At 41.0% G+C, this 14504-nt stretch overlaps 1 protein-coding gene across 1 annotated transcript in view; it reads left to right on the top strand.

Annotated features, from left to right (window-relative positions):
* The window catches only part of CCDC93 (coiled-coil domain containing 93), a 223743-nt gene that overhangs the window by 206312 nt on the left and 2927 nt on the right, over positions 1-14504 (top strand). The window contains exon 22 of the mRNA XM_033946543.1: positions 12412-12525. Within this exon, the coding sequence (XP_033802434.1) occupies positions 12412-12525 (114 nt within the window). The remainder of the gene's footprint in view (positions 1-12411; positions 12526-14504) is intronic.

The raw sequence follows: 14504 nt of genomic DNA, 5'->3' as shown, positions 1-14504 counted from the left end.
CATCTGTATAGTTTTGCCTATGGGTAGATGTGCTACAGAATAAATAGTTTTAGTGTATGTTTTAATTTAACCAACTGAATATTTTATGGTAATATACTTTTATTAAGAAACAATAGAATGGGCCTCATGTAATACTATTTTCCCTGAGGAATCCTTCTGAGCTTCCTAAAACATTTATTAGGATGTAATTGGATGTGATTATCAAATAAACAGTATCAATTGGATTGACCATGGGTGTGACCTTTGTTATGCATAGACAATCTGAAGAGCTCATTTTTAAGATGTTAATTTTATTACCAGGAAACTGAGCTGCACAGATTGATTCTTTGTAAGCCTTCTCTTGTAATTTTTGGATTAAAAAAAACTTCAAATAGTAAACCAACTACATTAAGAAAGTTTCAAGTTTTCATTAAAATTTGATGCTATCGCTTATACAATTTCTAAGCGATTTACATATAAAAACGGGGGGGATCAAATCAAAAACGCCTGTGACAGTACAAGTCAAAAGAATACAACAATACCAATAAATGGAGTTACCAAAAAGAAGACACTAAACAAGACTAACAAGATATAGAGGGAATAGGGGTGGAAATACAATCAATATAGGATAGGGAACATAAAAGGAGCAAAACAAAAGGAATGGGGGGGGTACAAGGATCTGATTCTTTTAGAAGTAGAGCGAGAGACTATTAAACGGAGAACAGAAAAATCCCAGGAGAGGAATTATATATTAAAAGCTTCTTTAAGTATGTTTTAGGAAGAGATTTAAACCGGTCTCAGTTATTTTATTCACTAATAAGGGTGGGGAAAGTGTTCCAAAGCTGGGGGGCTACCACCGAAAAGATGTCTTGATGCTTGGTGCCTATTATTCGGACCACCTATAGAAGGGGTTCTTAACCTGGGGTCTGTGAACCCCTAGGAGGTCCTTGGATGGGTTTCAGATAGAAATTAACATTTATATTCACTATACAGTCCGGTACTGTTGATTTTTCTCACAGATTAATAATGCTGTTAAGTGAAAATTGAGCGGGTAACCTTTTCCCATCCTATTGTTTCATTACCTATTCCTTTTTATTTTGTTTACAAATTGTATTTAATCTTTTTTTTCTTTTTTTCTCTGTTGTGTTTGGTTGGTCAAAAGTTGTGTTAACTGTCTGGTTTAATCAATGTGCTTTTCTTTTTTTACCCCGATTTTATCGCTATTTGTAAATCGCATTGGATTATGATTTTGTGATCAAATTTTTAAATAAACTTGAAGAGTACATAAGAACATAAGAATAGCCTCAATGGGTCAGACCATGGTCCATCAAGCCCAGTAGCCCGTTCTCACAGTGGCCAATCCAGGTCACTAGTACCTGGCCAAAACCCAAGGTGTAGCAATATTCCATGCTACCAATACAGGGCAAGTAGTAGATGTAGTAGTAAAGGTAGTAGTAGTAGATCTGTTTTAATTTGTTATAATGAGCAGCCATTACTTTTTGCATAAAAAAGGAGTGTGGTTTTTTTTGGATTGTTTACTTTAAAGTTTAATAATACTTTGTATATGTCATATATGTATGAGACAATCAAATCTCGTAAAAATAAAATACATTATATTCACTGCATGCAAAGTTGTGTTTATGTGAATATTTCTGGGAAAGGGGAGGTCCATTGCTTTCAGAAGATTCTTAAAGGGGTCCATGACTCTGCTGGGGTCTTTACTTCTGCCGCATCACTGATGATGTGGCAGAGGGAAGCCCTAGTGGGGCAGGCCATGAGTAGCCTGTTCAGAGCGATGCTGCTGCTGCTTCTTTAGGAAGCCTCAGAGGTATGGCTGGTTTCACAATGCTGCTGCACTGGGTGATGGGAGGAAGGGATAGAAAAACTATTGCACAGGGATTGGGAGGGTGGGAGGGATGGAAAGATGCTACTCAGGGGAATGGGTGGGAGGGGAATAAAGATGCTACACATGAAACGAGAGAGTAAGAATTGTTGGGATGGAGGCGAGGGAGAAGAGGTAGAAAGGGAGAAGAGGTAGAAAGGGTTAAGAGAGAAATCCTGCTTATGGTGGAGGGGAGGGAGACATGCATGGAAAAGAGAGAGGGAAAAATGTTGGCCATAGAGTGGAGGGTAGGGAGAGATGGTGCAAGGGGAGAGAGAAAGAAATGTTGTACATCATAATGGAGGAGAGGAAGAGAAAGATGCTGCATAGAGCGGAATAGAGGTTTGACCCAGGGCACAAAGCAGGAGAGAAAGGGGGAGATGGTAGACAGTGGGGAAGAAAAACAAATGTTGGATATGGCAGTAGAAGGTAGAAAAAAAATAATTTTCTACAGTATTTTGCAATTACAATATGTCAGATTTGAAACATGTGTCACGCTAGAGCTGGTGTTAGACAGTGAAGGTGAGACAGGACCTAACAGAGAGGAAAAGTCTTTATTTTTTTCATTATTTATTCAAATTTTCAAATATAAACAAGTAAATCTACTTGAATACATATTGGAAATTAAATTTGCCACACTTGGTCAGCCAACACCGGCCACTGTGATGGAAAAAGAAAACAAAAGAAATTATTATTAATTATTTAGTCCACAAATTATGATCCAAGCACAAGTAATAAAAATAAAGAGAGAAAAAATACACTTATATCATGAGGGCAGATAGGAGAACAAACCCCTGAAAAACGGTTCATGAAACTGCAGGTAGAGCCACTGAATCAATAATCACTCCCCCCTTAGCCACAATAAATTCCATCAATTGTTTCGGTTCAAAAAAAAAAGTAAATTTTTCCTTCTAGTGACACACAACATTTAGCAGGAAATTTCAAAACAAAGGATGCGCCTAAAACCAAGACCCTCAGGCTATAAACCAAAAAGTCTTCTCTTCTCTTCTGGGTCACATCAAATCGAAGAACCGAAAAAGGTGTCATTCATATGTCTAAAGTAATTGCGGAGAATCAGATCTCTTATCAAACTCCAATGCTAATGTTACTATGAGTGTAGTTGTTTCAGTTATCATTTCCATATCAGTTATCATTTCTTTCAGTTATCATTTCCAAAAAATGTGTTAAATTCATATCCATCTTTTCAGCTTCCTCTGGTCCTATAGGGGTATAGCTATTGCATTTCTTTCCCAAGGAAATATACTGAGCTCTAATTATTGATGGTAAACTTTCCATTGGAATTAACAAAGTCTCTTTCAAATATCTCCAGGAATTATTGAAGATTTAGGAAAATTCAGTAATCTCAAGTTATTCCTTCTCTACTTATTTTCCATATATTCTAATTTTCTTTGAATAGAAGATCTTTCTTTAACCATCTTCAATTCTAGGGTTTTAATTGCATGAATCTGTTCTTCATGCTTCTGTAATTTCTCACTTTGTTCTTTTAACATTATCCCAAGAATATTAACCTGGGAGTTGATAGATACACAATCAGAACGTACCATAGAAACTGCTTTTTTAAGGTTAGAGTCCATAGTTACTATGGCTCTCCACAGTTAATCCATATTAACTACTGCAGGTTTACTCAACTCTTCAAAATGATCACTGTTAGTCCCAGAGGATAAGATCTTACCCACATCTGTATTGGGTGCCATTGACTGGGCTTCAGGGGGAGTCCTCTTCTCCAGAGAACCTCCTCCCACTGCTCCTCCAGGGATCACCATCCTTATCTTTTCTCGGGTCAACTGGGGAACCTTCTCCTCCACAGACGTCTCTCTCCTGGGCTGAGAGGGGCCTGCCCCTGGATCGGGCTAAGAGAAGCCTGATCAAAACTAAGGTCCATAGAAAGATTCTGTGTCCCGAGTTCATGGGTGTCTCCTTTTGCTGACACATCACTCCAAAATCCAGCGTCATCTTCACAGAGTTTCTGGAGCCCCTAGCTGCCGGAGGATTCAGCTAGGAGGCTCCCTTCCTCTTCCACATTGCAAAATGCAGCCTGAGAAGCCAACACGGAAGAAAATTCAACGCTCTGGCAGGAGACCACCTGCTAGAGCAAGAACGTCAATAGCAACAAGTCAGCTCAGCCGGGCAATGCACAGGTGGGAAAGAGGGCGGAGCAGAGATCGCTGGTAAGGAGCGCCCCCCCACGTCATCTTGGATCTCACCAGGAAAAGTATTTTTTATTTATTTTGTTTACACCACAGCAAGATATAAGGAACTGGTCTAAATTACAGAGTATGCAACAATTTAGTCCGGGTGCAGAAAAAGTGGGACTGGGCTGTGAAGCATGATACAAATTGTGCCTGCAACTCCCATACAAATCTTACATTATCTCATCTTCCTTCTTTTATCATCATTGATTTATATAATCCTTCTGCAGAGTACAGTACAATTTCAAGGATGTACCTCTGGCATAATGTGTATTATTGTAATTCTTACACAGCCCCATGTAAAGCATTGGGGACTTGCTTAATTATGCCCCCGGATTTCCTTTCAACGTTCCTCCACTCTGTGGTAGCTTAACTGGAAATTGAGCACCAAAGAGACAGAGTAAACATGTGGACGATTTTTGTGTGTCAGATTTGAAGCTGGTGTAGTTCTATTTCCGACCCTTTCTCCTGCAGTCATTTGAACTGAAACTATTAAAATGTACCAATTTATTTCAGTCCAGTCTGCAAGGTTTCAGAATGTACTTTGATTGATTTATTGCCGACATGTTATAGTGTCTATTTGGAGTCGGGGAAATACATTTATTAAACTGAAAGCTTTTATTATTATTATTATCATGGTTTTTGCTTGTATGAAGGTTTCATTCTCACTTCTATATTCAGTGCAGCCCCAACCTATCGCCATCTGAAGTAACTTGTGTTATTTGTAAATTTACAGTTGCAGGGACATTTTTTTCACCGGTCATTCTGAAATGAGAATGTATGTTTTGGCTGATTTGCAATATTTGTTTCTTCCTCTTGGATAAGGTTTTTCTACATGGAAAGCATTTTTCTTTTTATTCTTTATTTATAACTTTGAAATGTATGTAACAAGCAAATTGCACATGTCAAAGAATAGTCATTCCAAACAGGAAACACACAAAGAAATTAACTCCTCCTTAGACCACAAATTAATGGGAGAGAGGCTCACAATTAGGAGAGGGGAAAAAAGCAATTATTGCAAGACAACCCGATCCTCATACTCAATAGGCTAATTCACAATTCCCCTGGAAAGATTCTAAAGGTCCCCCCAAAAAGATCTCAATTGATCTGGAACAAAGAACACATACTTATTACCCAGGTAGTGTATCAAACATTTACATGGATATGCCAACAGAAAAGATCCCCCCTGTCTTTTTACTTCTTCTCTCATTGAAAGAAATTCTTCTATCTTGTGTCTCTTTCACTAAGGGTCCTTATACTAAGGTGCGCTAGCATTTTTAGCACACACTAAACCCGCGCTACACTTCTAGAACTAATGCCAGCTCAATGCTGGTATTAAGGTCTAGCACGCGGGGAAATTTAGCGCGCGCTATTCCACGCGTTAAAGCCCTAACGCACCTTTGTAAAAGGAGCCCTAAATCTGGATAAATCCAATTTTTTTTGCTCACAGAGCAACTTTTAAGAATTACAGAAATATTATTTCATTATTGAGTTTAGCTCTTGTTCAAAATCCAATGAAACAAAAGTTGCCCTTTCTGAAACATCGATAAGTGAAGTCTCTAACACGTGTAAAGCATGTTTCACACTTGGAAACAGGCAGTCATATGTATGTAGTCGGTGTCAGGAGCTGAAAAGCTTGAAGAAGGAAGTTAGGCAACTGAAGGACAGGATACAGGAACTGGAAGGACTTTACATCGCAGAAGACCCAATCAGGACAGCTGAAGACTTCATGAGAGAGAGACACATTGAGGAAGAAGTCAGAGAGCTCGAGGAGTACAGGAGGAGAGTGGAAGAACACAAACATCAGAGGAATGATGAAGATACACCCACATGGAATAGAGAACAAGAGGAAGATGACGCCAAGGAAGAAACTTTAAAATTGCACGAAGGTATGCAAGTGAAAAGTAGGCACGCCAAAAGACAGCAGTTACTTTTGCAAAATCTGCACATAGGTGTTCACACGGGCATAGTTTGGGGTTTCATATCCTGTACTCCCCAAAGAGCCCAGAACGGGTTACAATTTAACCTTCACAGTTGTAAAATATTACATTTAGCACTCATCGGGTTATAAAATGTGTGCACATTCAGAGAGTATAAGCACATATCTATACCTTTCAATCAGGTATTTGTGTCCTGCAAAAGACTGAAAGAAAATCGAGCATGGGGGAACTGAAGCCGATGCTAGACATGGTTATAAGCTAGAGATATGTTAAACCAGTGGTCTCCAACTCAAACTCTTTGCAGGGCCACATTTTGGATTTGTAGGTACTTGGAGGGCCGCAGAAAAAATAGTTAATGTCTTATTGAAGAAAAGACAACTTTACACGAGGTAAAACTCTGTAGTTTTTCACTTTCTGCATGTTGCACTGCTTTCGGCTGTGTATAGCTGAAATTATCAAAAGCAATTAAGGAAAGATTTATAAACTATAAAGAGTTACTTCATGCAAAAAAGTGATTTAGATTGTAAAGTATCAACTGCAAGAGGCAAGATTTTGGTGTAGATCTCTAGGCTTTTTTGTAGAGGGGAGAATCAGTATCCGACTTGTGCCTTAAGTGTCCGGTAGCCGCATCAAGCAGTCACTGCCAGGAGAGATGCCTAATTTCGCAAGAGTTCACGAAATTATTACACACGCACAAGCTGCACTGCCTCCAATGGTTACCTGACATTCTGGAACATTGCCCACCTCATGCCACAGCCTCAAGGAAAGCGAACAGAATGTTGGGTATCATTAAGAAAGGTATCACGACCAGGATGAAGGAAGTCATCCTGCCACTGTATCATGCAATGGTGCGCCCACACCTGGAGTACTGTGTCCAGTACTGGTCGCCGTACGTCAAGAAGGACATGGCGGTACTTGAGAGAGTCCAGAGAAGAGCAACTAAACTAATAAAGGGTATGGGGAACCTCTCATATACTGACAGACTGAAAAAGCTGGGGCTTTTCTCGCTGGAAAAGCGACGACTTAGAGGAGACATGATAGAAACCTTCAAGATCATGAAGGGCATAGAAAAAGTGGACAGGGACAGAGTTTTCAAACTATGGGGAACCACAAGTACAAGGGGGCACTCGGAGAAATTGAGAGGGGGAAGGTTTAGAACAAACGCCAGGAAGTTCTTTTTCACCCAGAGGGTGGTGGATACATGGAACGCGCTGCCGGAGGATGTGATAGGCAGAAGTACGCTATAGGGCTTCAAAGAAGGTCTGGACAGGTACCTGGAGGACCAAGGGATTGAGGGGTACAGATAGGAGTAGAGGTAAATGGTAAAATTAGTCAGAGACCACTGTTCAGGCAGTGGGCCTGATGGGCCGCCGCGAGAGCGGACCGCTGGGCGAGATGGACCTCTGGTCTGACTCAGCGGAGGCAATTTCTTCTTATGTTCATGTAAGCGCTTTCCTGCGTCTGTACGCAATTATCCTCTTTACTCCACCTCACAATCGCATACAGATGCAGGAAAGCGTTTGTGTGAGGTTACAGCAGTGAAGCGGGCAACATTCCAGAACAATGTTAACATACCGAGGGCCTCCAAAGAGTACCTGGTGGGCTGCATGTGGCCCCCGAGTTTGAGACCACTATTAAATGGTCTGTGTTCCGTGAATGGCAAAAGACAGGTAAAGCTTTGGCAACTCCAGTGTCGAACATAAGAATTGCCACACTAGGATAGACTGAAGGTCCATCAAGCCTAGTATCCTTTTTCCAGCAGTGGCCAACCCAGGTCCCAAGTACCTAGCTAGATCCCAAGTAGTAAAAACAGATTTTATGCTGCTTATCATAAGAATAAGCAGCGGATTTCCCCAAGCCATCTTAATAATGGCCTATGGACTTCTCTTTTAAGAAATTATCCAGACCTTTTTTAAACCCTGCTAAAGTAACTGATTTTACCACATTCTCTGGCAACGATCTCCAGAATTTAATTACATATTATGTGAAGAAATCATTTCTCAGATTTATTTTAAATCTACTACTTAGTAGCTTCTTCACATGTCCCCTAGTCTTAGTATTTTTTGGAAAGAGTAAATAAGTGATTCACATCTACGTTTTCTACTCCACTCAAGTATTTTATCATATCATGTCACCCCTGAGCCATCTCTTCTCTAAGCTGGAGAGCCCTAGCTATTTTAGCCTCTCCTCATAGGGAAGTTGTCCCAAATCTTTTATCATTTTTTGTCGCCCTTCTCTTTAACTTTTTGAATTCTGCTATATCTTTTTTTTAAATACAGTGACCAGAACTGCACACAGTATGCAAGACTTTGTCATGCGCTGCGAGCAAGGATGCTGATCAGCTCGGGGAGGAGGGGAGGGGGGAGAAATATCTTGACTGGTAAGTTGAATACTGTCAGCATTATGCGGGGATGATATATGGTTATAACCAAGATTTCTATCATGTTTGGCTACCTATATGGTTGGCATGGTAGAGACTCGACAACAAGGGGGTGCTAAAAAGTTCTCAGCTCAACCAAGGAGAGAATGATGTGGATATTTATTTTTATTTAATTCAATTTCTATCCCGTCCTCCTAGTAGCTCAGAACGGGTTACAAGCAAACATTCACATGTGGAATACATTTGGACAGTACAAAGACTATACAGCAACTTAAGTTTAGGTTAAGAATGGAGAAGTGAGTGCAGAAGGAAGGGGGAATTTAAGGGGGTGATGGGGGTTGACTGCAGTTGGAATTTTAGTTGAAGAGGAGGGCCTTTACAGCGTTCCAGAAGGTCATCAATGAGTTCTGTAATCTGATTTGCGGGGGTTCCAGAGTTGGGGGATGAAGTGGCTGTAGGAGCATTTGCGGGCAGTTTCTAACAGGAGCGACCTTCCTGGGGGGATGCATAGGCATTTCTCCGTTTCAATCAATGATCTGAAACGATGTCAAAACATAGAATTTCATTTCTGCAAATGGGCATTTAATGAAATAAGATAACACTCTTTTCAGCTACAGTGGCAAAGCCATGCTCAGAATTTAGGAAATTGGTTGGGCTGAGAACTTTTCTCCACCAACCGAAAACATGGGTGATTGGGGCTGCATAGAGTGATAGGCACAGCTCTGGCCATCCTGTTGGGCAGACTGGATGGACCACACAGAACTTTACCTGCCACCGTCTACTATGTTATAAATGTGTGTGCTACTGAGGGTCATTGTTAGAGCTTATTTTAAAAGAGCACATAGGTGTCTATGATGCCTATTAGAGAATGACACGGTGACAAAATTCATCACCGTTCCCATCCCCGCGGATAACCGCGGGAAATAAACCCATGTCATTTTCTAGTGTCTATTTCATCCTCTGTCCTTCTACACCAGCATTCTTCAAAGCAAAGCTTGCGGGTCAGTGGCTGTGCTTATGTGAGCCAAGGATAATGAAGCCATTGTGACATCACTGATGTGATTGGCTCTTAGGCACTGGTGGAATGAGGTATTATGACATCACAATATCTGCTCTGGATACCAGAGACTGTCATTCTGTAGTGTCTATCTCAACTTCAATCCTTCTAAACCAGCATTCTTCAAAGCAAAGCTTGCGGGTCAGTGGTTGTGGCCATTCATACTCTGATTCTTCCCTCTTTCCTTAAAGAATGACATGAAGATGGTTTCCCGCGGTTATCCGCGGGGATGGGAACGGTGATGAATTTTGTCACCGTGTCATTCTCTAATGCCTATGTCACACAAGTGCTTTGATTAACATTTTTTAAGCTCCCTGTTCAGAAATTACCCTCTAAGTCTGAAAGTTATCATTCCAGAGACCATAAAGGAAATGTATATTACTTTTAAGTAACAATGAAAGAAAAATGTACATTAGAACTAGATCCTATGTATAGATCAAGTTTAGATGAGCATATTGTTTTGAAAATACATCAACTGTATCTTATATTGACTGTATTCTATGTATGTTAAACTGTCATGTCTTTATGTATGTTAGCCTGTAACCCTTTCTGAGCTCGTTGGGGAGGATGGGATAGAAAATGAAATAAATAAATTTGAACTCGCTGAAATCGGAGATATTTTCATTGTGAAAACCATGTGTAAAACATGAAAAATCATTTTTATTTCCAGAGCTAGCAGAATGCTTCATCTCTCTAAGGGTGGAAAATATCCAGCAAAATCCCAGGTGGTTTACTCTTTCATAGTTTTTTTTGTTTTTGTTTTTTTTTGGGGGGGTTTCATAGTTTATTTAAATTTATGATTAAACGCTTATCCAACGGTACAAAGCGTACATAATAATTTAAAATAGCTGGGAAACAAACAGTTTAATATTATTAGATATACACCGACTAATTAAAACATCTTATAACTGGAAAACATTGGGGGAAAAAAGGGAAGAGCTACAATTTCTTATAAAGAATGCATAAAAGGAAAATACATTAGGAGAGAGGGGAAAGTTAAATGGAGTGGAAGTGTCTACTTATGTGTAAGATTTTTTTCAGTTATAGGCGTCTTTAAAGAGAAAGCATTTGAAATTGCAAATAAAAAGAAAAATATGTCACATAATGTGGATTCTCCTTAAGACATAGGGCTCCTTTTACAAAGGCGTGCTAGCAGTTTTAGTGCACGTGCTAGCCGCTCCCGCATCCTTTTAAGCAGGCGGTAATTTTTCGGCTAGCGCACACTAATCTTGTGCGTACACTAAAAACGCTAGCGCACCTTAGTAAAAGGAGCCCATAATGTGCAGTGGACGTTGCGAAGTTCTGAAATGGCATAAGACCTTCCAAAAGCAAAAATATCTATTAGGCAACAACAGGCATCGGAAGGATCTAACTTTTCTGTCTCTTTAGAATCCTTTTGTTGTAATGTAATTTATTTTTCTTATATACCGCTAAACTCCGTTAGGATTCTAAGCGGTTTACAGAAAATAGACAATAGTATGCATTAAAATTATAAGTAATATAGGTTTACAGAGAAAATATACATTAAAGGATACAATAAAAATAAGATGAATAAATAAAGATAAATAAATAAAGAATAGGTACTTAGAACTTCCCTTACTGTCCCGAAGGCTCACAATCTAACTGAAGTACCTGGAAAATTAACAATTAGTTGAGTAATAAAAGTAAGAAATAGAAATAGAAGAAAAAAATAAGAAAATAAAAATTCCAACAAGACTACATTGATCCAAGGACTTTGAAAGGTAGAAAAGAAGAGAGATAGGAATAGCTGCAGAAAGGGGGAACCATTGAGCAATAGAATTCTGGAGAAATTCAAATGTTAAAAAATAAAACAAAACAAGGGGCAAATCAATGAATGAAATTAACAATGAAACATAAACTGGAAAAAAAGTTACAAATAAAAAATCAGAACAGTCGTATTAAAGTCCAGATTGAGATGACTTCACTGTTAGGCCGCCAAATTTCACCAGGTATCATCCAATCCTTGCCAACACATCGGAAGCCCCAAATCCAGTGTCTCTGCTTTTCGAACTCGACCGAGAAGTTCACATCCTCCTCCTGCATGCCAAACCTGATGAATTTGTCTCTTTTTGGACAGGTATTGTGCCATTTTGACCGTGCGCGGCTCCTCGGTGACCATGCCATCTGGGCTAACCATGGCCTTCCCTTCGCGGTGGTGGCGGTGGCTGTGGGGGACACTCCTCTCAATGGCCGAAGCCAGCGGACAATCAGCGGTTGAGTCGGTTGTAGCGCGATTCGCCGGTATCGGTAGGAGTAGGCAAAAGGCAGGAGCAGGCGAACGGCTCAACTGTCGCAGTTCAGGAGGGTTCCCGGCTGCTTCTGGGGGGCGGAGCTCGCTCACACGCCAAGCCCTGGAGGAAGAGAGGTGGCCTGGGAGCCCTGGAAATGTCAGTTGCAGTGTAAGCAGGCAAAAGGCAGGAGCAGGCAAACGGCTCAACTGCTGCAGTTCAGGAGTGTTCCCAGCTGTTACTGGGGGGCGGAGCTTGCTCACACGCCGAGCCCCGGAGGAAGAGAGGTGGCCTGGGAGCCCTGGAAATGTCAGTTGCGGTGCGAGCAGGGAACAGGCAGGAGCAGGTGAACGGCTTAACTGCCGCAGTTCAGGAGGGTTCCCGGCTGCTTCTGGGGAGTTTTGGAATCTTGTTTCTGTTGATCCTTGCTTAGAGGTTTTAAGATAGGCAGGTGATGAATAACTGAAATGAAATTATTCTTACTAAAGGATATGTTGAAAGGTTTGTAAGACTTTTGCCCATACCACCTACACAGCTGTAATCCGGATCCCACTCTGATCCGGTTGTGGAATCCCACAGCTTTTAATGAGTCACCCTTTCCTTGCAGAATAATTTGGAAAAACACATAGATTTCATGTGAACATAGGATTAATTTGAAGGAAATTAACATTTTAGTGTATGTCGCATTTTAAAGTTTCTGAATGTTCTTAACAGATGGAGAAAAAGAAACAAGAAAACAAAATGCGACGAGACCAGTTAAATGATGAGTATTTGGAGTTACTAGAGAAACAGAGACTCTACTTCAAAACAGTGAAGGAGTTTAAAGAGGTAAGATGTTGAAAGCAGGCTCCTGGGCTAGATGGACCATTGTTCTGACCCAGCATGACTGTTCTTATGTTCTTAATACATGTAAGCAGCCTGCAGTAGGTGTGCAGATCTGTATCTGCTCCATGTGGTTCTGTACCACTTGTAGTCAGTGTGATGCAGCCTTGGATATTAAGCTTGTTTCTTCAGATCCTTCATCTATATTAAAAAAAAAAAAAAAATAGAGAGCATTTACATCAAAACAATTCCTGAGGCCATGTATTTAGGCTCTATACCAGGGGTGGGCAACTCCGGTCCTTGAGGGCCGGAATCCAGTCGGGTTTTCAGGTTTTCCCCAATGAATATGCATGAGATCTATTTGCATGCACTGCTTTCAATGCATATTCATTGGGGAAATCCTGAAAACCCGACTGGATTCTGGTCCTCGAGGACTGGCGTTGCCCACCCTTTCTCTACACCATTGATAATTTCACACCTGGATTACTGTAATTCTCTCTATAAAGGCATAACTCAGAAGGAAATAAAACGTTTACAGATCGTGCAAAATACCGCAATCTAAGTTATATTCAACTTTACGCCGCTACTCATTAAGACCCACTGGCTTCCTATAGAACATAGAATAGCATTTTTTTATTAACATTTAAAATCCGTTCTACCAATTCTCCAGACTTTATGAAGATTGTTCATTCCATACACCACCCAAAGGTCCCTCCACTCCACATCTCAAAACTTACTTGCTATTCCATCCTTGAGACACGTCAATACGATGCACTGAAACATTTTCACGGTTACAGCTCCTGCCCTCTGGAGCGCTATGCTGAACTACCTAAGAGAAGACGCATCTTTAACTGACTTCAAGTCCAAATTAAAAACCTACCTTTTTAAGGGCGCTTTTAAATGTCTAACCGTCTTGTTAAGGACACAACTTTCCTGAATCTTATTGAACTTCCTGACACCTGATCCCTTTCCTTGTGTTGTTCCCATTTATGCTTTTTACTTTAAATAATGTAGTTCTACCAATTTCCGCTTGTTCCAGTTTGTCTGTTCGTCCTGTCAAGTCTTTGTATGACAACCCAAAACTTAGTGTTCTGTATTTATACATATATGTACTGTGTTTCCTCAAAAATAAGACAATGTCTTATATTAATTTTGGATCCAAAAAATGCACTTGCACTTATTTTGGGGGGATGTTTTATTTTTTTCATGTACAATGATCATCTCTCCCTTCAAATCCTCCCACCCCAATCCTCTTCTTTTCTCTTCCCCACATGTGCAGCATCTTTCCTCCCCTCTCAACCATTCCCTTGTGCCTTCCCTCTGCAGCATCTATCCCTCCTTCCCTCCCATCCCCCCCATGCAGAACCACGCCGATCCTCCCACCGCAAAACCGACATACCTCCTGCCAAAAAGCAGTGTCGGCAGCACTCTAAACAGGGGGCATTCAAGATGGGCTTCGGGGGCAATCTAACTAGGGCTTATTATTGGGGTAGGGCTTATATTAAGACCTACCCCCAAAATCTTTCTAGGGCTTATTTTTGGAGAAACACAGTACTTTTTAACCTTTGGATGTACACTTCCCCCTCCCCATTCGTGGTTTCTGCACTCGTGATTTCACATAATCGCAATTTTTTTTCTGGGGAGGGGGAAAATAAAAAAAACATATTTTTTTACCTCCCTGCCGCCTTCCCGGCCTTACCTGGTGGTCTAGAGGGATTTCGGGGCAGGAGCGATCTTCCTACGCTCCTGCCCCGTGCAGATTGCCATGAGGAAATGGCCGTAGGGAGTTCCCGACGTAGTCTCGAGAGACTACAGGAACTCACAGCAGCCATTTCCTCATAGCGATCTGCACGGGGCAGGAGCGTAGGAAGATCCCTCCTGCCCCGAAAGCCCTCTAGACCACCAGGTAAGGCCGGGAAGGCGGCAGGGAGGTGGGGGTGGGTCAGCGCTGGATAATCGCGGTTTTTCGCCATTCGCGGTCTGGC

This window comes from Geotrypetes seraphini, chromosome 5 (assembly GCF_902459505.1).
Source record: "Geotrypetes seraphini chromosome 5, aGeoSer1.1, whole genome shotgun sequence".
Classification (NCBI taxonomy): Eukaryota; Metazoa; Chordata; class Amphibia; order Gymnophiona; family Dermophiidae; genus Geotrypetes; species Geotrypetes seraphini.
This window is presented reverse-complemented; position numbering and strand designations above follow the sequence as displayed.